The sequence below is a fragment of the Bison bison genome, unplaced genomic scaffold (genome assembly GCF_000754665.1).
Source record: "Bison bison bison isolate TAMUID 2011002044 unplaced genomic scaffold, Bison_UMD1.0 scf7180017864349, whole genome shotgun sequence".
NCBI classification, from domain to species: domain Eukaryota; kingdom Metazoa; phylum Chordata; class Mammalia; order Artiodactyla; family Bovidae; genus Bison; species Bison bison.
In genome coordinates, this window is record NW_011494921.1 from 309,035 (window position 1) to 336,507 (window position 27,473).

A 27,473-nucleotide genomic window follows, 5' to 3' on the forward strand; every position below is an offset into this window, starting at 1 on the left:
CAATACAGAATTCATGATGTTATATTTACATATACAAGGAAAATAACAGATTTTAAGATCCAGCCAAAGTTGAAGCCTTTACATTGTTCTTCCAAAGGTAAAGCGGCCACTTAACCAAGAGCTCACTGATGCAAACAAGTCAAGAAAATCTAATCTTCTAAACTGTTTCCCACTGACTGGATCATATCACCCAGACAGCACTTAAACGAGGCCTCAAAGATGAGAGACAGAGGCTTGTTTGTAGCTATAGCTTCTTCCGTGATGACCATCATCTGAGGCTTCACCAACTCATGAGATAAGCTAGGAGATGTCCCAGACCCGTTTCTCAGAGGCGCAAACTGAGGCACGGAGCAGGGTGAGGTGGGACCCACTTTTAGTCGCGGTTGGTCACTGCCCTCCCCTGTGACCCTGAGCCTTGCTCCACCCACTCTGCTCAGGGAGAGGCCAGCTTGCCACAGAGAATTGTGTTGTTGTGAAAGTGCTTGATGAAGAACAGGAAGGGGTGGCTCACCACGAACTGAGCTCGGATGGGAAGTCTTTTTACTACCAGGATGTCGCCAGTGGCCACAGCTGCCTCCGTGCCCTCCTCGTTGACCTCCACGTAGGACTTGTGGATGATCTTTGATACAAAGAGGCCCTTGACTGGTGATATTCCAGAAAGATCTGCTTTGACCTGGCTGAAGATGTCTGTCATCCCGAGGGACTCTAACAGGGAATTGAGCTCGTACTTGATCTCCAGTTTGAATCTCGGGAGATGCACTTCCACGTCCCTCTCCACCATGTTGGGCGGGCTGGTCCATTCCTGAAAGGTCCTTGAGTTCAGCTGCTTTTCTACCTAAGAGACAAAACACGGGTGGAGACCACAGGAGCTGAACACACACCCTGAATGTTCAATGCTATTTGCTTTCTGATTCTTGGCGTCAACAATTCAACATCAATTTCTTCTCTACCTTTAAAATGTACTCAAGTCCTGTCTGAAAAAACAAAAACCTCATGTGCAGCCACACCTCCCCTCTTCTCCTGTCTACTTCTCACTGATGCTTCATGATTAAACTTGTCGATGTGTATCCTACACTCTTTTGCCTCATTTCCTCAGCAGGGAGGCATCTCTTAAACTCCCTGTATTGCTGTGAAGTCCTTGTGCCCCATTTCCTGGATGAATTCAACCATCTCTTCTGGGCGCGCACATCTGAAACATGAGTCACGTCTCCTTTATGAGCTGGTTTTGCCGCTCTAATCGCATGTCCTGCCCTCATTGTGCCAGAAGCTTCTGAACCCTGGATGTCCTCTGCCTTCACCCAGCAATTCAGTTCCTGGGTCTATGCTCCGATTTCCCCCCAAGCAGTCTCAAAACTCAGACCTCTCACCCTACATCCAGTTTCAAGAGTTTCTGAAGCCCTTCAAATTCTACCCTTGGTCATTTGAAACTCTCTGTTCAGACCTCCCTGCAGCTCCAAACCAGTATGTCAAACCCCATCAATCTATTACAAGAGTTGAAAACTTTTTTGTCACATTTTTCCCCATCCTGACAGTATAAACTCAGGCATAAAATGAAGGTGGTTTGATTCCTAAACCTCCTTGCCCTCTGTGCTTCTCTGCCCTGATCCACGTCACCACGACTTCATGTCAGACCCCCCTCGCTGCCTCATACTTCCAAGGCATTGGCACGTGTCCCTTTCTCTGGCTGGAGCAACAGGCACTGCCTTTGTTCCTCTTCATCTCCTACTTATCCAGTGAGGCTGGCATCGAGATTGCTCTACTAGGATGCCTTCCTGATTTCCTCACTCAAATTTGGACTCTGTTCTTCCTTTTCTGCAGGGTCTGTCACAGCGCTCCTTACACATTCAACTCTGTGTTGTAACCACAGATTCGTCTGTGTTTCCAGAACACAGCAGAGTTTTCAGCATGCTGTGGACACTCAATGTTTGGTGTATGAATGAATGAATAATTAAATACATGAATCACAATTTAATAAAAACCACTTCTGGGATGTCCCTGGCAGTCCAGTGTTTAAAACTCCACCCTTCCAATTCAGGGGGCACGGGTCTGATCCTAGTTGGAGAATAAAAACCCACATACTTCACGGCACAGCCCAAAGGTAAAAAAGACCACTTCTAAACTGCTTCCAAGTGCTCAGTGCCTCCAGGTATCTTTCACTGAAGCCCACAGACCTCCAGAGAACTGAGCTCCCCCTGCAGTGGCCACAGCTCTGCCACACGTGTTCTTACAGCCCGGACTGTGATGCTCTTCCTAGAGCTGCAGAGCACACACCCCAGCCCAGGGATGTCCAGAAGACTTCCCTACTTTCCCAGCCTAGGGATCAAACCCAGGTCTCCCACACTGCAGGCGGATTCTTTACTGTCTGAGCCACAAGGGAAGCCCGCTATAGAAAGGGGTTTCCCAAACGTCCAATGACCAGTGTGTGAGTGTGTGTGTGTGTGTGCATCTGCATGTGTGTGTGAACTGGTACCACAGGCACTTCTGCCTCCAGATGCCCCTTTTTTAAAGGAAGAATAGATTGTTCTCCCTAAATACATCATCCTGAAGTCAGGGACTTCAGGATGTCCGTCCTTTGCTCTCACAGCACCTGGCAGAACTGTTGAACCTGAAAGAATCAGTGACGGGCAACACTATGGTCACAAAACACACATCGTGTGCATGTGCACACACACCGTGTCTTCACCACACATTAGCATTAAACAGACATCGTGTGCATGCGCACACACACCACGTCTTCATAAACACACATCGTGTGCGTGCACACACACCCGCGTCTTCATAAACACACATCGTGTGCATGTGCACACACACCGCGTCTTCATAAACACACATCGTGTGCGTGTGCACACACACACCCGCGTCTTCACTGCACATTAGCATTAAACACACATCGTGTGCGTGTGCACACACACCGCGTCTTCACCGCACATTAGCATTAAACACACATCGTGTGCGTGCACACACACCCGCGTCTTCACCGCACATTAGCATTAAACACACATCGTGTGCGTGCACACACACCGCGTCTTCATAAACACACATCGTGTGCGTGTGCACACACATCGCGTCTTCACCGCACATTAGCATTAAACACACATCATGTGCGTGCACACACACCGCGTCTTCATAAACACACATCGTGTGCATGCACACACACACCGCGTCTTCATAAACACACATCGTGTGCGTGCACACACGCCCGCGTCTTCACCGCACATTCTCACCTGGTCTAAGTCAGCCGTGCCCACTGGAAGCAGAATGATCACACCGAGTGTGCTGTTGACACAGGGCAGCTCCAAAACCTGCATCTGTGGTTCCTCGATGAGGGCCAGTTTAAACTTCCCAGTCTGGTGCATCATCTCCACAGTCACACTTTTACCCTATGTTTAAAACAAAAAGTTGTAATTAGATGGTACAGTTACATGCGTGTGTGTACAGGCACACATACTGATTTTCCTTTCAGAACAACAAGGGTAACCGCATTAGCACCAGAAAGGCATGGGTAAAACAGGAATGACAGAATACACCCTGTATGACACTACTTCGCAAAGGGTATAAGTGTTTTTAATTTTAAAATGTTTGTGTTCAGATAATATACATACTAATAAAAACGATAACATATATGTTTCCCCAAAACAAAGGCAAGGTCTCTAGATAAAGTGATTTACTTGGGAAAATGAGATTATAGGGTCATCTCCTTTTTTTGGATCTGATTAGAGACTTTCTGGGAGAAAAATAGTACAACTAACTTTGCTGTATTTCTAGAGAAACTATTTACTAGAGAAAGCATGTCTGGGAAGAATGTAGACCCCCAGAAGAACAGTAAGAAAAGGACGAACTTTCTTCTGTTCCTGATCACCCCATTGAGAAAGGTTACCATCACTTCACGGGAGCAACAGAAACAAAATCCATGGAAACACAGAGCCTAGAACCAGTATTTTCACTGAAACTTTCTAAATTGTCTTTAATGGATATGGCATTCTCCGAAATTGATCATCCACCTGAAAATAAAATACTCACCTTACTTAACTGAAAAGGGGTTTTAAATGTTTCTCGTTCCTGAAATTTATTCTGCCATTGTCCTTTGAATTATATGGCATTCACCAAGACCATGACACAGGAGGGCTCAGTCGTGCCTTTTCCAAAGAGGTTAGTGACTTTTCCTTGTAACAACAACAACAAAAAAAAGAATAAATAATATATTTGGATTTGAACTTATTGATAGTAGAGAGTTGAAGAGTTACAAGAAATTTGGAGCCTTTGTTAAGGCTAATTATAGATTTGAGATCCCAGAAGAATTCCCTCATCTGTGGCCATAAAGCATGTTCTTGTCAAATGAAGTTTATTTCAAAGAATATTGAAAGCTTTGTTATATCTAATCAGAAGCTGGCATTCAAGGAATACCAAGTATGTTAGGTATGAATCAACCTGTCTTGTAACTAGTCATATCCTATGCTTTCTTATACATATAACTGCTTTTTAAAAAATTCTATAATCATCTCCCATAGTGTGTCAGTCGCTCAGTCACGCCCCAATCTTTGTGACCCCCTGCACTGTAGCCCGCCAGGCTCCTCTGTCCACGGGATTTTTCAGGCAAGAATACAGAGTGGGTTGCCATTTCCTTCTCCAGGGGATCTTTCTGACCCAGGGATCAAACTTGAGTCCCCTGCATTGCAGGCAGATTCTTTACCATCTGAGCCACCAGGGAATCATCTCCTGTGGCTTACTTTTCATATCTATCAGGCTTTATAGTTACCAGTACCTTACCAATTGCAAATATGTTACATATTCCAAAGACACACTGGTCCTTTCAGTATGCTAACCTTCGTGTATCACAAGCATATACATTTGAAATAAAAATGTATCTGAAAAATCAGGATTTATAAAACTATACCAAGAATTTCTTGCTGTAAATATATTGATCAAGATGCAACACCAAGCCTTCTTGGAGCATTCTGGAGTGTTGCAATTTATAGCATTTTTTTGGAATATAATCTATCATACAATATGAAACAGGGGTATATGAAATATCAGACTCTAAGCTTGATGAGAGCTTTCATTTTTATTGAACTTTTGGGCCAAACATAATACCTAGCACGTAATAACAATGATGAACATCATTTGATTATATATATACATATGTGTGTATATATATATATACACACAAATGAATGGATAAATAAATACACAAATTAATGACAAAATAACGATAACAGTCTAAACAAATACACAGCATGTGGATCTGTAATGACAGACAACACTAATCAATCTACGCTCAAAATTTTTACAAAACTTTCATGTGCCAGGCATTATTCTAGGCACAGAGCCCCAAACTGAGGCCAGACACTAATCTAAACAAGTACATCTAGCTTCCTTCTTAACGTTAACTCAGCAAGTTTATCAACACAGCTCGAATAAAGTTTGGAGACACGTGGTTGACTTATCCTCACCAGCAGTTTTACTTTCAACCCAAGCATTGATGGTTTTCCTTGTTTCTTCTGCAGACCGTTCAAAATCAACAGTTTGCAGCCTGGCTTGATACAATTTCTCAGAACAGTGTAAGTATTGCTGTAAAAGAAAGGATAGTTGCATAACACCAAAAAAATAGTGTAAGGAAAGTTACTGCTTAACTGGATTCTTTTGTGCCTGAATCCAGGGAAAGCTTAACTGAGAGTAAAATCTGGCCCTAGACCCAGTTCTTGCCCTGAGCTGCGTCCAGCAGTGGCTGGAACATGCTTACGTGACTGCTCACAGCCCATGCGGTGGGAGTTTCTCCAGACAGAATCCTGGGATATCGGTATCTTCTGACAGAGACCGAGACAACCTAATGAAACTAATGGGGAGTTTCTCAAGTCAGCTTCTCATGTCAGATGTAATCATCATTGTCTCAAGTCAACATCTATTTACAATTACACCCAGATCATGACAGCTTTGAGGGAGACAAAAGAATGCGAGAGGGGCCCATAGTTGTTAATCCCCTTACTTCAGGTCCTGTCCATAAACATTCTTTACGCTTCTAGGGCTATAGAAGGAAATACCTCTGAAATATCTATGATACCAAGATGGGCCACACTAAGTTGCAAAAACTCTGACAATCCAAATCTTGTTGAGTATAAGACATAGCCTGCACCACCAGGCTAGGGAAGAACATTAGAAATTCAAGGCTGCATTTTGCTTCACCCAGCTGACATTTAAGTTGTCATTGCCCAGTTGCTCAGTCATGTCCAGCTCTTTGTGACCCCCATGGACTGCAGCAGCAGGCCTCCCTGTCCTTCACCATCTCCCAGAATTTACCCAAACTCATGTCCATTGAGTCAGTGACGCCATCCAACAATCTCATCCTCTGTCTTCCCCTCCTGCCTTCAATCTTTCCCAGCATCAGGGTCTTTTCCAATGAGTCGGCTCTTCTCATCAGGTGGCCAAAGTATTGGAGTTTCAGCTTCAGTCCTTCCAGTGAATATTCAGGGTTGATTGACATCTAAGTCACACTGGTCAAACCAAAGCTGTGTCACTGAATCTAGGATTTTACCTCAATCATTGCAGAATAATGTAGTATTTAATATACAAGAAGATGAGTTTAGATAGAGGTCAAATCTAGGCTTTGTCACTTTATGTCTGTGGCCTTTATAGAATCTGCTTCATGATTGTAGAACTGATAACAATTTTATAGCTACATCTTACAGGACTATGTAAGGAATACATGAGATTGAGTAGAATGACTGGCACATAATAAACACTCAGTAAAACTGTATATGTTAATGCCATTGGAAAATGGCATCATTCGTGTTAGAATTTGGGAACTAGAAAGAACGTAGGCTAATCCTCTCATTTTACAGGTGAAAGATATTTGTCCAAAGTCATGCCTCAATGGGAACAGCTCTCTTGGCTCCCAGCCCAGTGTACTTTCCATTAACTCTCAATATTCTGCCATTAAGGACCTTTAAAAGAGAGATGAGAAATATGTTTTGTTTTCTTTCTGGCTCATAAGGGATAATTATTACCAAATTTGTTTTGTGTTTCATCCATGACCTTACTCTTGGGCAACACCGGCGATTTGCAGGAAGTTATGTGACATTTCACAACCTTAAATAGGAGTTTGGTAAAAACCATTTCACTGAGACTCTATTTCGGCTCAAATGTAATCTCTTGAAGATGAATATCATGTGACACTTCTTATCCTTCATTTTGTTTTATAATGTGAAATTCAGAGGATGCCAAGAAAGCTGTTGACAACTGTTCCAGAGGGACTTACCTCGTGGGGTGCCATCGCATTTGTCCCGTAGAGTCTGTTGGCGATGCTGAGGGTGTAGTTAGAGTCTGGCCTATTGATCTGGGAGAAAAAGACTCCTAAGTCTGAGTGAATCCTTCCAGCTTGGTTGCACTGAAGCACCAGTAAATAAAGAAGGGAGTATTAAATTGCTTGATTTCTTGCCATTAGAGAGTATAAATAATGTGAAAGCAATAACCAGAGAGCAGGACGTTTGCCTCTGAATAGAAGGGCAGTGAGTATGAACAAAGCAAGAGTTGGCAATGGAAAGCCTTCTCCTTCTCCAGGTTTCCTCTCCCACAATAATCTCGGCACTCTGGGACTTTGGCTACAGACCGTGTGCAGAATTGTAAACTACCGCAAACACACAAGGACTTGTCAGCTCTCGTGGTTTAACCCAAAACCAGACATTTTAATGAAGAGATCCTAGTGGGGATTTTCAGAGCGATGATCCGAGTGTGATTGTTGCCTTTGCGCCTAAAGAATCACTTTCCTTCTCTATCTCTCATGCTCCTTTCAATGTCTCCATTTTCTATGTGATCATTTAATCAAATACTGAGCTCTTTATTGAACTGACCTGACACACCCATCTGTCCATCACAGAAGCAATTCACTTAAGCATGTTTTTTTTTTTTTTAATTGAAGGATAGTTGCTTTGCTGACTTTTGCTGTTTTCTGTCAGACCTCAGCATGAATCCGCACAGGTACACATATATCCCCTCCCTCCTGAACCTCCCTCTGCTTCCCTCCCCATCCCACCCTCGAGGTTGGTGCAGAGTCCCTGTTTGAGTTCCCTGGGACATACAGCAAATTCCCGTTGGCTATCTATTTTGCATACGGTCATGTAAGTTTCCATGTTACTCTCTCCATACATCTCACCCCCTCCTCCCCTCTCCCGTCTCCTCCTCTTCAACTTGATGCATCTGAGTTCATGGGAACTGTAGGGACGGGGGAGCCTGGTGGGCTGCCATCTATGGGGTCTCACAGAGTCGGACACGACTGAAGCGACTTAGCAGCAGCAGCAGCAGGGTTTATGCCTCTATTGCCCAAAGTGAATGTTCCCGAACTATGGGCTCCAATCTCCTAACAATAAGGGTTCCATGAAGCAAGTACTCTGTGGCTCTAGGCATGTGTGTCTTTCCTCAATCACAATCAAGCATACATATGTTTCCATGTGGCAGTTCTATCTAGTTTTGATGTCAAAAGGCATCCTTCTATTAGAAAGAACAGAGACCGCAGTCCTGGAGCACGTGGGTTGGGTGGCATCAGGCCCTGTTTTCCTGCTATAGATTTAAAAGGTAAAGCATCAGGTTCTTTCTCAGTCCCCTCATTGGACTGAAGACCTGACCCTACATAGAAGAGCCTGGCAGACTCACCGTGGGGCACAGTTCATAAGAGAACAGAAAGCTGAATGAGGATGACAAAAATCAGATGATAAAATCTGGGGGCTTTACTGTGGTTGTCACTACCATTGCATTAATCCTATTGGCCAGTCACCCTCAGGAGGATTAAAGGAGGAAACCGAGGATTCATCACTCACATGCTTATTAATCAATAAAGTGCTCTGCCACTCAATGCCTGGACTATATTATTTCTTGGTGCTCTTTATCAAAGAGCATTTGACAGCTCAGCAGAGATATTATCATATCTTAGCCAAGGCCTTGAACGCTGGTCCTGATGGTTCTACAATATGATTAAAGTGAAGCACCTAGAAAACAAATGAGATAGACTGGCATCAAAAGGAACACACAGTCTACAGAGGCTGACAGCTACAAGGTTTTCCACTTGAGATAAAGACCTAGTAAGAACTAATGTTTAATGATGTTATATCCAAATCCTGAACTAAGCCTTTGCATATCTTACTTAATCCTCCTGACAACTTTTAAAGTAGATACTATTATCCTCATTTTCTGTTAGGGAAATTGAGTTCATGAGGTTAATCCACTTGGCCCCGACCCACATTGCCTGTCTGGTGCCAGGCCCTGAGCTCCGGCTCACAGACTCTTCAGCCCCTCTGCCACTGTCTCCAGGCAGGCACTGACAGCTCCTCCGGGGCTGTGCAAATGCTACATGGTTTCCCACTAAATTATTTATTTAAATGCAAGAAAATCCTAAAAGTGCATCAAAATATGGAATAAAGGACAAACAATAATAAGATGTGCAAATACCCTGGGAGTTATTAAGTGATATCCTTCTAGACTTTTCACAGCAAAAAAAAAAAAAAAAAGCTCCTCTGTCCATGGAATTTTCCAGGCAAGAATACTGGAGTGGGGTACCATTTCCTCCTCCAGGGGATCTTCTCTCCCAGAGATTGAATCTGCATCTCTTGCATCTCCTGCCTTGGCAGGCAATCTTTACCGTTAGTGCCACCTGGGAAGCCATATATACATACATATGTATTCACATGTGTGAATGTATGTGTACGTATGTATGGTGGGAAACCACTGCATATCAGCCTATGTCACCTGTTCTTCCCTCGTCTCAGGTTAGTCTCCGTTTCCCCATCTGTAAAATGGGGATAACAATTCCTACCCCTAACACACAGGGCTGGTATGAACTTCAAATGCATAAATGAGCACTGTAAAAAACTGGATAACTTTTAAACAGTCTTTTTTTTTTTTTTTACTGAATTTGGTCATTTTTTTTAACTCCTTTATTTTTTCATTTGGAATATAATTATTCTACAACACTATGTTAGTTTCTGATAGAGACTCATTTTATTGTAAATTGAAACTGTAGAGGGCAAGACTCATACCATATGTGTGTTCTCTGGCATGTTTAAGCCACTGTAAAGATAAACTATGAAAGTAAATTTCAGTCATTTATGTGTGAAAGCGCTGATGGCAAGAAAGAGATTGAGCATGGCATGCGTTGTGTTATTTGCATTATAATGTATAGCATTATCTAAGCTATTAGTCATAAGAAATGTGCTTTGCCCACGTGTGGTTCTTTCACAGGATGGCAACGTTTTCTGGGTATAGAGTGTAAGTCATTCTGAGGAAGACCCCAGGCCACCTGGGACTCCTGCTGTGCCCAGTACCTTCTCCATCGGCTCTGCGCTGGTCCCTCTGGCTCCCAGGAGGATCATACTAAGAGCATAAAGAAGACTCAGCAGGGAGAAGAAGACATTGTCTCCTGCGTGGTTATAGTTCAGCTCCTTGAACACATCCAGACAAAATTCAACGTTTCCTGTGCTTAGGGAATCCATTTTCAGCAAAGCCCTACCTGAGAATGGAAGGGAAAAAAAATATCTCAGACTTACCTGGAGGCAAAGATAATATCGAGCATTCAGTTATGACCTTCCGTAAACGGAAGTGTCTGAGCCCACTGCTTCATGAGGAGTTACAGCCTGCTGTCACACTGTCTAAGGAGCTAATAAACGCTAGGTGGGGGAGGGCCTTCACAGTAGTTCTTTATTCTCATGAACAGAAGATTTACTGTTCTCTTCAACCAGTACTTCAAAGCTCTCTCGCTATCGTTTGTGTACATTTAAAAGTGACAGCTAATTTTTCTGGAGCAAAAGCACAGAAGAAACTAGATCCCTTGGCTCTTATTTTCCACACTTTAGGGACTCTCCTCATCCTGGAATGTGTACAAAGTCATTGAGCTACACAGCCCAGCCAAAAGAGATCCTTAGATCCTTCCCAGCCAGCTCCCGTCTTCACAGTCTCCATCCTGTCACCCTGCACAAGCAAGGTGAGAGACAGTGGGGCAAACTCGGATGGTGTTCTCTGCACATTTCATCTCCTTGGTGAACCTTATTTCTTGTCTCCTCCATAAAAGTAAGGGGATCCTAGCAAATAGGTCATGCCATCTGAAGGAGGCCAAAGCCCTCAGCCCCGCATGACATCAGGAAAAATGGAGGAAAGGAGGAGGAAAAATTGAGAGGAAGGAAAAGATGCTGGAAACGAGTGTTCTCTAAGGACAGCGGCACATCAGGAAGGAAGAATGTATTTACTGGACCCCACAAACATCTACTGAGCACCGCCGAGTGCAGAAACAGTCGAGCATCATTCCTGCCCTCAGGAACGTGTCACTTTCTAGGGCCCTCCACTGCCAGCAAACACTTCCTTCCTTTAACTTCCTGGCCATCCTTCTCTCTTGCCGCATCACCAGCTTCTCGACCAACGCCCTTGAGGCCACCTCAGTCTCTTTTTAAGGATTTTTCTCACATTCTCAACCTCTGGACACAGTAACACATGGGGATACAAATCTTTGCCTTCCGTATTGCTCTAGTTTAGTTGCTCAGTCACATCTGACTCTTTGCAACTCCATGAACTGCAGCCCGCCAGGCTCTTCTGTCCATGGGGTTCTCCAGGCAGCAATACTGTAGTGGGTTGCCATTTTCTTCTCCAGGGGATCTTCCCAAACCAAGGATCTAACCAGCATGTCCTGCATTGCAGGCAGATTCTTTACCACTGAGTCACCAGGGAAGCACTCCCGTCTCAGCCTTGTACTGCATGTTTTAATATATTTACCACATATATTATAAATGTGTGTGTTTTATGCATTATATATACATGACTTTATGTAAATATAAGCAATGTTTATGTTTGTTTATATAAATAAAACACATATATGTACTTTATATATACGTATCTATTGCCTAACCTTCTCGCTAGAGTACAATCTCCATTAAAGCAAGGAGTTTGCTTTTTATGCTTTATTCCAGCACCAGTCCTGACAAATGCACTAAATATCTATGATACACAGATGTACACAGAATACTGAGGAAGCTCAGGGGGGACAGAACTAACCCAAGAGTCACAGGAAGACTTCCTGGAGGAGGTGATGTCCTACTCCCCCTTGAAGAATGAAACAAGTCACCCAGGTACACATATAAAGGAAGATCATTACTGACAGAAGGCAAAACACAAGCAGGGACTCAAAATCCTGAAAGAGAAATTTGCAACAAAGGAAGCCAAAGGCGGTGGCTGGTAGGGCCGGAGAACGGGAGAAATGGCCCGGAGGCCTTGCACACCCCACTGAGGAGAGATCAGAGGGAACCCGAGGGCTCACGGAGTCAGGGCTCCAGGCTGCCTGCTCGGAGCTCATGTCGGCTTTGGGAGCTCTCACTCTCGGTCTCCTGACTTCGATTCTCTTCTCAGGGGTCTCCTGCCCTCCCTTTCCCAAGCTGCTCTAACAGCCACCAATGAAACTCTCACCCACAATCACTCCAGCAAGCATGTCTCCCCTCTTTCGGACACCTTCAAATTCTCCCCACATAGCACATTTTAAAAAAATGTTAATTGCCTGCTGTTCGGTCCTTCCCTTCCGTTCCCCTATTCTGTGCTGAGAGATGGATTTCAAGGTGCAGTTTTCATGTAGAATGTCCTTCAGAAAAGGCTTCCCACTCGTCAAGAATAAGCCGTGATTGGTTTAAGCCAACTGAGGCTTCTGTATCCCACATCAGTGAAAAAAAAAACCTGGAGGTGTAAGTCGCTCAGTCGTGTCCGACTCTTTGCGACCCCAAGGACTAGCTCCTCCATCCATGGGATTCTCCAGGCAACAGTACTGGAGTGAGTTGCCATTTCCTTCTCCAGGGCATCTTCCCTATCCAGGGATCAAACCCACATCTCCTGTATTGCAGGCAGATTCTTTACCATCTGAGCCACCAGGGAATCCCTAACTGGTAAAAACTTTTGCTTATAAGCATAAGATCTAATGTACAGCATGGTGACAATGGTGAATAACATTATACTGTGTGCTCAAAAGTTACTGAGAATAGATCTTAAGCTTGTTCATCATACACCAAAGAAAGGTTTAACTCTATGAGGTGCAAGCGTGCATGCGTGTGTGCTAAGTCACTTCAGTCCTGCCTGACTCTTTGCAACGCTATGGACTGTAGCCCACCAGGCTCCTCTGTCCATGGATTCTCCAGGCAAGAATACTGAGTAGGTTGCCATTCCCTTCTCCAGGGCATCTTCCTGACCCAGGGATTGAACTCACATCTCTTGCCTCTCCTGCACTGGCAGGCAGGTTCTTCACCGCTGGCACCACCAGGGAAGACCCATCACTATATGTTAAATATATACAGTTATTCTTGTCAATCATCCCTCAATAAAGTTGGGGGGCAGAAATAAATGAATAAAATCTTAAAAATCAGAAGGTGTGGCAAACCTTGCCAGTAAGACAGCAGACTTTGCTGCAAGACTTCTGGAAAATTCCTTCTGATAAAAGAGACTCTCAGAAGGAAACCAATCCTCTTCTTTGTTTTAGGGCTGTTTTGCCTTCATGTGGCCGCTGATGCTGCAGCTATTTTGTAACCAGGCCAGGGTGTAGAGAGCATGATGGAAAGAATCCGAGTCTCTGATGACTCACCTTTGAGCAGATGCACTAACCCACCTGGATCTGCCCTACCTTGGGACTTTTTTTGTCCTGTAAGACAATAACTTTGTTCAAGCCATCTTAGTTGAGTCTTCTGTTTCTTGCAGCTAGAGGCATCTCAACTCTCTTTAGGAGTTGCTTTATACACCCTTGTCCACCTGGACCAGTTAGACCACTGGCCTCACGTGCATGCTTTTCTGCAGCTTTTCTCATTAGCCCCCAGGGAGCTGGAGCGATATCATTCTCCTTTGTCTCATCTTCTAGATCAGTGGTTCCCAACCTTTTTGGCAGCTGGCATTCTGGCTAATGCCAGGGACTGGTTTCATGGAGGACAATTTTTCCACAGACCAGGGGGGTTGGGGGGATGGTTTCAGGATGATTCAAGCACATTACATTTCGTGTGCACTTTATATCTGTTATTATTACTTTAGCTCCACCTCAGATCATCAGGCATTAGATCCTGGAGGTTGGGGACCCCTATTCTAGATTATAGCTGTCCCCTCTTTTAGAATCCTAGTCTAGGTTTATATTCTCTAGGCTATTGAGACAGGTGGCCGAGCTGCATCTGCACCTGTGTGTATTTATTTTAGTTACTAACTTACCTTGTTTCCCACCCATGCCCACCTGAGCTGAGCTCTCTGGAAGCGCATTCTCTGGTTGCTGATTTAGGCATCGTATAGAGCTTCTCACTAACACAGCACTTCACACACTGGGAGCCAAACAGAGCCAAGGGCCAAAGCCTCAGAAGTGGGACGGGGAGGAGAGCGCACGGCTTAGCATTAATCAGGCAGAGAGAAGCTGAAGGCAAGTGTGTCACTCATGGACTTTCAAAATAATGGCCCATGACATTTATGTGGTTAAAAAGATGGCCACACATCCCTGTCATCGAAACTCTTTGTCCTAAAATAATCACTAAGGAATAGAAGCTGCGTGTTCCAATCATCAGACCACCCAGCTTGCTTTCATGGAGTCTGGCAGTTATGTTACACCGAGCCTGGACCATACCCTTCTCTGCTCTTCCCAGTTTTTTAAAGCTGTAACTCAAAGGTTTGGCTGGTCTTACCTAATGAAAATACTGATATGTGCCTTTAACAAGATGCTGTTCCACAAGTTAATTTCAGTACAGCTCTCTGTAACATGCCTGATAATTACAGTATCTCTGGAAGCTCTTTGCTTAGTTATTTTAATAGCATTTCAATAACAAAAGCACATTCCATAATGAAGCATGTCCAAGCCAGACACGCTTCATAAGGCTTTCTGGCTAACGCCAGGTTCTGGGATGCAATTTCTGATTTATAAGCAAATATGAGTTTATGCTTCTTAAATCTTTGTCTTATTTTCATTATTAAACAACCTGCCTACATAGCACAGTTGCTGTAGCCCAACAGTTACTGGAACACCTAGGAAGAGTTTGGAATACACTATCAGTACTTACTGTGCTGCTTTTGCTGTTGTTCAGTTGCTAAGTTGTGTCCGACCATTTGTAACTCCATGGACTGCAGCCCACCAGGCTCCTCCCTCCATGGGGTTTCCCAGGCAAGAATACTGGAGTGGGTTACCATTTTCTGCTCCAGGGGACTTTCCTGGACCAGGGGTTGGACCTGCACCTCCTACATTGGTAGGCCATTTCTTTACCACTGAGCCCCCAGGGAAGCCCTTATCGTGTACAGGCACCTTCCTTTCGTTAAACGTTTCGTGTGTTTGTGTCTGCTTTTTTATTCATAAGCATAAAAAATTGAGGTAATCACATCTCTCCGCTCTTAGTATGAGCCATCATTGGACTACAGAAGTCATACTCTCCTTGGCTTATTACCTTCAACCCAACAGATCCCCTTTCTCCTCCATTCTTATAGAAGACAAAATTTGTTTAAAAGCATGTTCTTCTATTTATGCATTCATGTATAATATTGATTTCTTTATATATGCATTTTTTTATTTTCATAAATGAGCTTATGTTGATTTTTTACTCAGTGTTATTTTTTTTTTAGATTCATCTGTGGGGATTTCCTTGGTATTCCAGTGGCTAAGACTGCAAGCTCCCAGTGCAGTCAGCAGGCAAGTTTGAAATATGGTCAGGGAACTAGACCCCTTATGCCTCAACTAAGAGCTTGCCTGTAGCAAATGAAAGATCCCATGTGCTGGAACTAAGACCTGTGCAACCAGATAAATGAATATTTTTTAAAAAGATTCATCCATGTTACTCTGAAAATATAACCTGTTACTTCTGGGTAACTGTGCTTTTATGTTTTCACCGCATTTGGTGTATCCACTCCTCAGGGACCGACACCCAATGGCCTCCTAGTCTACACCATCGCAAACACTGCTGGGGGCATCGCCTCCTGCACACTCCCTTACCACCTGGGCGGGAACTTCTTTGTAAAGGAAACGGCTGGATCACAGGGCTCAGACATGCGTCAGTCACCACAGACACGCTACTCAGACTCTGTCTTGCAGAATGGGTCATGTTACCCTGGGGTTGCAGATGAGACAGCAAGGACTTGGGAATTCACACACTACCACCATATAAATATGGGTCCACCTCTTCTGAAGCCTACGCTTAGTCCACATGCTGTCATATACTATTCATGTTTCTGTGTGTGTGTGTTTGTGCACATGCATGCTAGGTCGCTTCAGTTGTGTCTGACTCTTTGCGACCCCATGGACTGTAGTCTGCCAGGTTCCTCTGTCCATGAGGATTCTCCAGGCAAGAATACTGGAGTGGGTTGCCATGCCCTCTTCCAGGGGATCTTCCTGACCCAGGAATTGAACCTGCGTCTCTTACGTATCCTGCATTGGCAGGCGGGTTCCTTACCACTACAGCCATCTGGGAGGCCCCCATGCAAACTTTTACTTGAGATGAGATGATCTTATTTTTATTGCACTATGATTATTATAAAATAGGATGATTATATCCCTATTTTATAATGATAGCATTCTACCAGAAAAATTATGAAATTTGTCCAAGAAGTAAAGCATTAATAGGCTTAATCGGATAGTTAATGAAACAGTATTATTTACCTTACTTCCCAGTTAGATTTTATCATTTTTCAAACATTTAGAGCACAGAACCAAGAAGGAAAACTTCAGGCTCAAGTTTTGCTTCTTGGTTCTGTGCTCTAAAAATTATTAGGAATATTTAATTAAAATTAATTAATGAGCCATGGTATTTGTTTATTTACAAGACTGAGTTTTAACTATTGTTAACCCAGCACTTGAGAATTCTACTTCCTCCATTTATTTTCCAAAATTCCACCTTTCTAGCTGTTCGAAGAGTTCTTTCACAACAGAGTCTCTGTGTTAATCTTACATTCAACTGGTTTTATGCAGTCACCTTAACTGAACAATTTCCTCTACACCTGGTGACCGTGTGTACACAGGTACTCATAGATGAGCTTGCAGATTCTTGTTCATTGCATAGGCTAGTCTTCATCACTAGACTTAACATTTATTGAGAGCAGGGAAAATTTACCTGGAAATTATCAGTGTCTTGCACAGTCACCCAGGAATCAATATGTATTAACAATAGAGACACTCCATACATTTTACAATTTCTGGTCTCATTAATATTATCCAGTCAGTTTCAGGATAGAGGAACCCACGGAACACAGAAGCTTCAGGGCACACGGATCCCACCAAAGGTATAAGCTACAGTCCATGGAGTCACAAAGAGTCATACACGACTGAGACACACACACACACACACACAGGGAAGACGCCACGCAGGCAGCGAGGGCAAGTTGGAAGTGTCCTTAGTGGTAGAAGGACTTCAAATTAAACCTCAAAGACAAAGAATTGCAGACATTTTCTTTTAGTACACCTCTCTATCTGCTTTTAGGATAAAAAAAAATCCTCCCAAGCAGTAGAGATGTGTCATCTGGAAGCTGTCATGGAGAAAAAGAAAAGACAGAAAAATAAAAGGATGTGCAAGGCTGCAGCCCTTCTAAGTTGAGAAAGGGTGACTTTTGTTCAGGAAACAGGAGGAGAGAACGTGCCTTAAAAGGGGAGCATTATTGCTGTTGACTCGCCAACTCAGGTCCGACTCTGTGACCTCATGACTGTGGCCCACCAGGCTCCTCTGTCCACAGGATTCTCCCAAACAAGAACACTGGAGTGGGCTGCCGTTTCCTCCTCCAGGGGATCTTCCAGACCCAGGGATGGAACCTGAGTTTCCTGCATTGGCAGACGGATTCTTTACCACTGAGCCACCAGGGAAGCCCCTTAGAAGGGGATATTGACAACTAAGAGACTGTGAGAAGACTCGGGGTTGGGGTTTGTCCCTCTGGGGGACGCACATCTCCCAGGGTGGCTAAGACAGCAAGTGCTTCAAACCTGGCGCAGAGCCCGGCCAAACTCTTAACCATTTCACGCAACAGCTTTTCTAGTGCCTCCCTCCTTCCCTAAATCAGGGCTAATCTTTGCCTCTCAGGCTCTGTCCTTCAAACTTTGTAAATTTCACAATGTGCTTGTTGATCCTAGAAGTAGTAGGAACTTTAGAATGGCCACCCCATCAAACATAAACCATGAGATTTTACACTTGTTTACAGAATGCACTGTTACCTTAAGAGACTAATGTTAAAGCCCTAAGAAGAAATTTAGACCCAGAAAACTAAAAGAATTCTTCCCCACACAGAAAGTTTTTACTAAGGCATTTCCAGTGAAGCTAAGATCCTCTGAGGAACTAAGAAGTGCTTCATCACATGGAGCTGACAGCCACGTGTGACCAGCTGTGCTCTGAATAAAAGTTATTAGGGAGTTTATAAAAAATATCCACAGAGTTCTGTTTCGCTAAACAAATCGGAAATCTGAAATCAGTTTTGCCTGCCTCAGAGACTTAAAAATGCACACTATCCGTGACATTCAGACCGGTTAAGGTACGTATGAACAAAAAACCACCCTCGTTAAAGAGTAAGTTTCCCCCTCATTTTGGTTCATGGCAACTCTGTTCAAATGCCATCGTTTATTGCCTTTATCTGTTCCCCTTTGACAAGAAGCACAGCTGAAATGATAAAGCACAAAGCTACTTCTCTTTACTTTTGTTGTTTTTTGGTGGTGAAGTGGACAGTAGGGCCAGAATACGCAAGCTGCGTCTCTGAAGAGGAAATATAAGCCTTTACGTTCTGCCCCCCCCTTTCCCTGTGTTCTCTTAGCGATTCAACTCCTCCTGCAGGGCGGAAAGGACGGCTCTGAGGAGGAAATCCTTCTGAGAAGCTCCAGGGCTGCGCTGGAGGCTGTCAGGACGGCTCTCAGGGGGAAATCCTTCTGAGAAGCTCCAGGGCTGCGCTGGAGGCTCTCAGGACGGCTCTAAGGGGGAAATCCTTCTGAAAGACCCCAGAGCCCTCAGGATGGCCACCAGCCCGAGGTGTGGCTCCCGATGCTGGAGAAGCACGCCCGTCAACCTCCCTCCGCTTTGCTAATGGGGAAGCATTGTCGAGCCTAACTTCTGTTCAAGAAGATAAGCTGTCTTTCTCAAAAGAATAACTTGAACCTATTCAAGCCCATGGTGCCATATTCAGCATGGGAAGGGTAGCTGGAGTCACGAGCATGCACAGAGCTACTCCAGCGAAGGCTCTCCAGCCGTGAACAAAGCTGCCTGACCTGAGGCACGTTCATCCTGAGATCTCCTGAGCTCTTTTGCAGAAGCAATCTGCTGGCAGGTAATTCCTGTCCCATAAAAAGAATACAAGAATGAGCTCGAGCAAGAGTTATTCTGTGGTTTTCATTTAAAAGCTTGCTAGGAGCTGCAAGCCACCCCACCTAAGGTGAGTTAGGAGGCGTGATCCAGTGCTGTGTAAGAGAGACTGGAGATGACGGATGAAAACTGGAGACAAAAAAACAATGTTTGGGACGCACAGTCACCAGGATCAGCACCTTGAGTGAAGGCCACTTCCCCCAGGCTCCCGGGCCGGTGACTTCCAGGTTGACACTGAGGCCACTGCCCGGAGTGGAACAGGAGAGCTGAGCTGCACCGCATACAACGCGGGAACGCTCTTCATGGAGCTTTTCTCTTCATCTTCGGTGCGCAACACGCCCTCTCTCAGTCAAAATTACACCCTCTACAGACATAGAACAAGAAAAGTTAGGCTTGAAATTATGCCCCTACTCTCCACTGTCCCCATGAGATCCTCTGAAAAATATTTGTACACAACCATCTGCACAGAATTAAAGAGTCCCAAACCTGCCCCATCTTTCTCTGCTCAGAGAAAGTGCTTTCTGATGGGAGCCCCTTCCAGTGCGGAGTTTCTGTCATTTGGAATCGTCATATCCAACGTTAAGGCTGATTCTCCACCTTTTCATCTTGCTCTGATCTATTTTTCTTGTTGTTGAAATTTAGTTGATTTACTATGTTGTGGTAGTTTGAGGGCTACAGTGAAGTGACTCAGGTTTTATACATGTACATATATATATATATATATATTCTTTCTTCAGATTCTTTTTCATTATAGGTTATTATGAGAAGGAAATGGCAACTCACTCCAGTATTCTTGCCTGAAAAATTCCACCTAGAGAGGAGCCTGGCGGGTTACAGCCCACGGGGTCGCAAAGAGTCAGACATGACTGAATACACACAATGATAGGTTTTTATAAAATACTGAATAAAGCTCCCTGTGCCTACCAGCTGAACTTTTTACATAGCTCAAGGAAGAACATGGAGGCAACCAGGGAGGCCCAAGTGATCTTAGCAAAGTTGCTTGAACAGTGTTCTAAGTGCGGAGTCTAGGATGCAACACGTGGCAGAGAACATCAGAGAAGAGCCCTCGCTTCGGGCAGAGTTGTGATGTAAGACGATGCTGGAGGAAGCAGAGCTGACGAGGTCTTATGTCTGCAACTGCAGCCTATTCAGATGGGGAAAGACAGGGAGTGGTGTGTGTCAGAACCTTCCTCCCTGCCTCCCTTCCCAGAGGAAGGAGGTCAGGAGAGCAGCTACATGGGCCGGGACCCCTCCTGTGGCTTCGGCGGGACAATCGGGGAAGGGTGAGTGTGGGCACAGGACCGAGAAGCCGAAGAGCTGCTGTGGAGCTGAGAGCCTCTGAAGGGATGAAACCACACCAGGAAGGGAAATGGGCAAACGGGAGCCGGTTTAGACTGAGTTAGCTGCTCTTAGGCCTCAGCAGGCGCCTCGGGGAGCACGGCCCAGCCACCTCCACAGGGCCCTGTTTGCCTCCCTGAGCCACAATCACAGATGAATAAAATGGTTCTTTTAAGGCACTCAATTCTGTCATCATCTGCTGTGTGTGTGTTAGTCGCTCAGTCGTGTCTGACTCGTTGCAGCCCCATGGACTGTGCCCTCCAGGCTCTTCTGTCCACGGAATTCTCCAAGCAAGAATGGGGTTGCCAAGAGTGGGTTGCCATTTCCTCCTCCAGGGGATCTTCCTGATCCAGGGATAGAACCTACATCTTCTGCGTCTCTTGCATCAGCAAGCAGGTTCTTTACCACTGAGCCACATGGGAAGCCCTGCATCATTTGCTACTTGGCAACAGAGAAGTAAAAGGACCAAACAAATCAAAAGCTACCAGAGGAAAGCAGATGCTCTCTCCTGCTTCTCTTCCCCATCGCGCTGGATCTGTGCAGCCGGCAGGCATTATATAATCGATTCATGAAACACCAGACCCTGTGAGGGCACGGTGCTCTCAGGTTCTGGCCCTTCTGCCAGGATCTTGACTGCTGTCCTTAGGGGAGATGCACCCAGTTCGATTATTGCCATAAAATTCTTTCACCTGTAGCTTTACGAGCAGAGTCAAGGATTAGCTGGTTTCCTTCTGTGAAATGAACATGTTCAACTGGCAAACATATACAACAAAGGAGGAGGAGAGATGTGGTTCCCAGCCTTCCTTTCTAACTCTTCTTCCTTAGAAATTTGTCAAAAACCTTACTTGACTATTCAACTAATATTTATGGGATCCTATGGACAGAGGAGCCTGGTGGGCTGCAGTCCACGGGGTCACACAAGAGTTGGACACAACTTAGTGACGAGACAGCAATGAGTGGGCACCAGCACTGTTCTGGGAGGCTGCGGGGAGGAGCCCCTCTCCCCCCCAGATCCCCTGCGTTTTCAGGGATCTTTTCTGGACCACATTGATCTTCTTGAGACTTCCAGGTTTTGCTCCTGTCCCTCTGCCCTTGCTCCAGGTAGGTCCTGACGTTCTTGTTACAAACATAAGTGAACAGTAACAGAGGCACCCTTACTGCTTCTTAACTATCAGAAATGCTGAGTTTGCAACTGCACTTCAAATTTTCAATGCACCCTCTTCTTCAACTGTAGAGATAAAGGGTTTCCCCCCACCTGCCTAATCTCTGCTATGAGTTATCCTTTGTCCTAAAGAACAACTCTCTTTCCACCTACAGGCCCCACAGCTTCTGTTTGCATCTGTGTCTTTCAATCAGTTGTCTCTCACTGGAGTAGAACACTGCGTCTGAAATGAGATGGAACATCTGCGTGTGTAGTCAGTCAGTCGTGTCCGACTCTTTGGGGCCCCATGGACTGTAGCCCACCAGGCTCTTCTGTCCATAAGATTCTCCAGGCAAGAATACTGAAGGAGGTTGCCATTTCCTCCCCCAGGGGATCTTCCCGACCCAGGGATGGAACCCGTGTCTCCTGTGTTTCCTGCATCTCCTGCATTGGTAGCCGGATTCTTTACCTCTTGAGCCACCTGGGATGGAGCACTGATGGTGTGCTGAAACTGCAGATATCTACGCCTCTGTGGAACCACAGCATACCCTCCTCTGACAGCCCGGGGCCCTGAATTTTTGCCAGTTTGACTTACCCGGGTTGATCTGCTTCCTGTGTTTCTCAACCTTTCAGCAAATCACCTCCACCCCAGCCTGGCACCAACCTCTGGGTTTCCACGTTCCTTAGAGACTGCAGTCCACAGGGTTTGTGTTACTGCATGGGGAGACAGAGTTCAGCTCAGCTTCTCAAAGAGGGGCTAACCCAGGAAATATACAGCCAAACAGGTGGGAGCTACCGCACAGCAGCCACACTGCTGGTTTGGGGTTTCCAACCTGTGCACTGAGTGTCACTGACAGCAGGAAATAGTGATGTTACCTGCGCTTATTATCTGAGGCTTGTGTTTACAGTAGAGTCTTATTTGGAGAGTTTAAAAGAAAAGAAACTTTTCTGGGGCTAAGATCCAAAAGGAGCATCTGGGACAGGAAGAGAAGTCGTTTTCAGGGGTTGTGAGGGGTGGAAGTTGGTGTACAAATCACAGGGTAAATGCAGAGTCACTATGCAGTTTAATTAATGGACTCTTTTGGGGGGCTTCCCAGGTGGCTTTATTGGTAAAGAATCCGCCAATCAATGCAGGAGACGCAGGAGATGTGGGTTCAATCCCTGGGTCAGGAAGATCCCCTGGAGCAGGAAATGGCAACCCACTCCATTATTCTTGCCTGGAGGGTCCCAAAGAGTTAGACACAACTGAAGCAAGTTGGCACATGCACACACTCTATTTTAAGAGAGATAAATATAGAATATTTAACACACCCACTTGTAAAATTAAAAAAGATTCAAAACAGAACACTAGATTTAGTAAGCATAAGTATGGGTTTTAGAAAAGGAAAAGGAACCAGAGATCAAATTGCCAACATCCAAAAAAGCAAGAGAGTTCCAGAAAAACGTCTATTTCTGCTTTGTTGACTACACCAAAGCCTTTGACTGTGTGGATCACAATAAACTGTGGAAATTCTGAAAGAGATGGGAAGAACAGACCACCTGACCTGCCTCTTGAGAAACCTGTATGCAGGTCAGGAAGCAACAGTTAGAACTGGACGTGGAACAACAGACTGGTTCCAAATAGGAAAAGGAGTATGTCAAGGCTGTTTATTGTCACCCTGCTTATTTAACTTATATGCAGAATACATCATGAGAAGCGCTGGGCTGGAAGAAACACAAGCTGGAATCAAGATTGCCGGGAGAAATATTCAATAACCTCAGATATGCAGATGACACCACCCTTATGGCAGAAAGTGAAGAAGAACTAAAGAGCCTCTTGATGAAAGTGAAAGAGGAGAGTGAAAAAGTTGGCTTAAAGCTCAACATTCAGAAAACTAAGATCATGGCATCCAGCCCCATCACTTCATGCCAAATAGATGGGGAAACAGTGGAAACAGTGTCAGACTTTATTTTTTGGGGCTCCAAAATCACTGCAGATGGTGATTGCAGCCATGAAATTAAAAGACGCCTACTCCTTGGAAGGAAAGTTATGACCAACCTAGATAGCATATTCAAAAGCAGAGACATTACTTTGCCAACAAAGGTCTGTCTAGTCAAGGCTATGGTTTTTCCACTGGTCATGTATGGATGTGAGAGTTGAACTGTGAAGAAGGCTGAGCACCAAAGAATTGATGCTTTTGAACTGTAGCGTTGGAGAAGACTCTTGAGAGTCCCTTGGACTACAAAGAGATCCAACCAGTCCATCCTAAAGGAGATCAATTCTGGGTGTTCACTGGAAGGACTGTTGCTGAAGCTGAAACTCCAGTACTGTGGCCACCTCATGCAAAGAGTTGACTCATTTGAAAAGACTCTGATGCTCGGAGGGATTGGGGGCAGAAGGAGAAGGGGACGACAGAGGATGAGATGGCTGGATGGTATCACCGACTCAAAGGACATGGTTTGGGTAAACTCCGGGAGTTGGTGATGGACAGGGAGGCCTGGCATGCTGCCCATTCATGCCCTGGCATGCAGACCCCATTCATGGGGTCACAAAGAGTCGGACATGACTGAGCGACTGAACTGAACTGACTGATACTAAAAATTTCGATAGTTGTTGTTCAGTCGCTCAGCCATGTCCAGCTCTTTAAGATCCCATGGAGGACAGCATGCCAAGCTTCCCTGTCCTTCACAATGTCCCAGAGTTTGCTCAAACTCATGTCCATTGAGTCAGTGATGCCATCCAACCATTTCATCCTCTGTTTCCCCTTTTCCTGCTGCCCTCAGTCTTTCCCAGCATCAGGGTCTTTTCCAGTGAGTCAGCTCTTTGCAAGAGGTGGCCAAAGTATTGGAGCTTTATACTAGGCAATAAAAGAAGAGGGGAAGGAGCTGGAAGTCAAGGTAGGGGGATAGAAGCAGAGAGATAAGGGATGGGGAAAGATGTGGGTGTGTGTGCTCAGTCCTGTCCTCCTCTTTGCGACCCCATGGACTGTAGTCCACCAGGCTCCTCTGTCTTTGGGATTTCCAAGGCAAGAATACTGGAGCAGGTTGCATTTCCTCCTCCAGGGGATCTTCCCAACCCAGATATCGAACCCATGTCTCCTAGGTCTCCTGCATTGCAGGCGGATGCTTTACCTCTGAGCCATCAGGGAAGCCCAGAGATGGGAAGGGAGCCAGAGGAACAGAGGAAAGAAACAGAGACACTGCAGGCTGGCGGGGAGGGCGTGGGTGGGGTTGCGGAAGAAGAGACCGTGGCCCTCGTGGCCCGATGACTGAGGTCACGCAACTAGTCCCATTTCCTGGGCCACCTTAGAAAATGTTCTTGGCCTCATCTTCCCGGGTCTTAAGTCAGGCGGGTGGAGCAGTTTTCTGGAGTTCCTTCTCTGTGCTGACCTCAGCCGTCTCAGGCCTGAAGCTGACTCCGTGCGGAGGCTCTAACACAGCAGCCCTACTGAAAACTTGGACGGCTGCCATTTTGCTGAATGTTTAATCTGCTTGTAGATTTTTAGCCCTTTATGCATAGTCTGTAATTTATTGTATGCTTTTATGATTATTTGCTTCGCTGAGATTTTGGTACCAGCTATTATTAATGCTGTGAACCAGGCAAGAAGGTCTATGTAGCATTGAGCCCCGAGATTCCGTAACCATCCTAGGCAGCAACGTTGGAAGACTGCTCTGTTGCCTACCTGGTTGCTCCTCAGAGAAGAGGAAAACTAGGGTTTCTTCTTCCAGTTACACAGCACAATGAACAGTGACAAGGCGACCACGCTTGTTCGTGTTTGCGTAACTTATTCGAGAACAAAAGCTCGCAGAATCGCTGGAGCTTGTTCATGGGAACCAAACAGTGCAGAGTGCTGAGGTTCTGAGACTTACTGTGCTTAAACAACGCTCCCAGACTCCCTAGATGGCCTCACAGAAAATCAGTGTCACCCTCTGGAACGTTAAGTCTAACCACAGGCTATGTCTTCGTCCGAAAGTTACTTATTCACATCATTGAATGTGTGCTTATTGGAAGAAATTTCCAAATAAGTGGTTGAGTAACATGGGTGGGAGAATCTGTCTCTCCTTTTTACATTTTATCTTGTACGGGACCTCAGACAAAACTGGTACTGAGGGAGCATACAGAACATACTTGTTTAATTAGTGATGCTGAATCAAAAGAACCAATAAATAATTAATATACAAATGATTGAGGTTTGCTTGTAATGCCAGCAGAGATACTAGAACGGCTTTCTATGTCCAGTCATCCCTGAATCCAACTGCCTCAACAGTTGGGAGAAATTTATGGAGGAAACTTGGCTCATCATTCTAATTTAACGAAGTGTGAACGGGATGGATTTCAGCTTGTACATATGAGCGCTGGACGACACCTCAAAGTTCACTGAGGACAAACTGCTCCTCTTACACAAGACAAACCAGGGAAGCTTAGATCTTGTGTGTTTGGTTAAGGTCTCACTAGTCCGGCTTGTGGTCAGTCTCCACCTGGACCATTAGAACTCTTTACCTTATTGATATCTGAATCGTCCTTTCTTTTAGCTGTTGCCTGTGCCAACCAAGTAAGTCCTGTACGAAATCCTGGGGGATGTTCTTCTGCCTTTCTCAATGAAATATATCAACATATTCCAAAACTTACAGCCTCTCCTTCTGGGGAAGAAGCACCAAAGGCACACTCTAAAAGCCTCCCAGACGACTTCCCTGGGAGTGCAGTGGCTAAGGCTCCGCTCTCCCAGTGCAGGGGCCGGGGTTCAATATGTGGTCAGGGAACTGGATCCCGCATGCCACAGCTAACAGTTCATATTCCACAACTAAGACCCGGTGCAGCCAAATAAAAAAATAATTTTAAAAGAGATACTGCCTAACCAGGCAGCATCAGCAAGGAGGGTCCACCGTAACATGGGACCAGTCCTGTGAAGTAACCTCCATCCCCGTTGGTTAGAGACGCTTCAGAAATTCAGAAATTTCTGAATTTCTTTCTTCCATCTAGTGGAACCAAGAGACCCTGCCTCAGAAAACTCCCTTCACCCTCTGCAGCGACACCAGTCATGACTAGTCACGACCGGCGGGATCCACAGCTTTATCAAGCATCACACAGACAAAACAGCACGGCAAATGCTCTGACAATAAAATTTTCATTGGAACCACAACCCACAAAAATTTGATGCTATTATAAATGGATATGTTTTCTTAATCTCCTTTTCAGATTTTTCTCCTTTAGAGCATGCAAATACAAACCATTTTTGTGTGTTGATTTCATATTGCAGAAACTTCCTGCAATTATTAAATTATTTGTTAGAGCTAGAAGATTTTTTGTGGCCTCTACATGGAACAACAGACTGGTTCCAAATTGGAAAAGGAGTACGTCAAGGCTGTTTATTGTCACCCTGCTTATTTAACTTCTATGCAGAGTACATCATGAGAAACGCTGGGCTGGAAGAAACACAAGCTGGAATCAAGATTGCCGGGAGAAATATCAATAACCTCAGATATGCAGATGACACCACCCTTATGGCAGAAAGTGAAGAGGAACTAAAAAGCCTCTTGATGAAAGTGAAAGAGGAGAGTGAAAAAGTTGGCTTAAAGCTCAAACATTCAGAAAACGAAGATCATGGCATCTGGTCCCATCACTTCATGGGAAATAGATGGGAAACAGTAGAAACAGTGTCAGACTTTATTTTTTGGGGCTCCAAAATCAGTGCAGATGGTGACTGCAGCCATGAAATTAAAAGACGCTTACT

General features: G+C 45.0%; 1 protein-coding gene across 1 annotated transcript; it reads right to left on the reverse strand.

Annotated features, from left to right (window-relative positions):
- Nucleotides 1-433: 433 nt before the first annotated feature.
- SERPINB11 (serpin peptidase inhibitor, clade B (ovalbumin), member 11) lies at nucleotides 434-10,475 on the reverse strand. Its single transcript, XM_010854812.1, is given in 7 exon segments — nucleotides 434-835; nucleotides 3,225-3,380; nucleotides 4,021-4,163; nucleotides 5,451-5,568; nucleotides 7,253-7,381; nucleotides 8,955-8,975; nucleotides 10,308-10,475. Coding segments are annotated over 7 exon segments (1,137 nt in total).
- Between the last annotated feature and the right edge of the window lie 16,998 nt (nucleotides 10,476-27,473).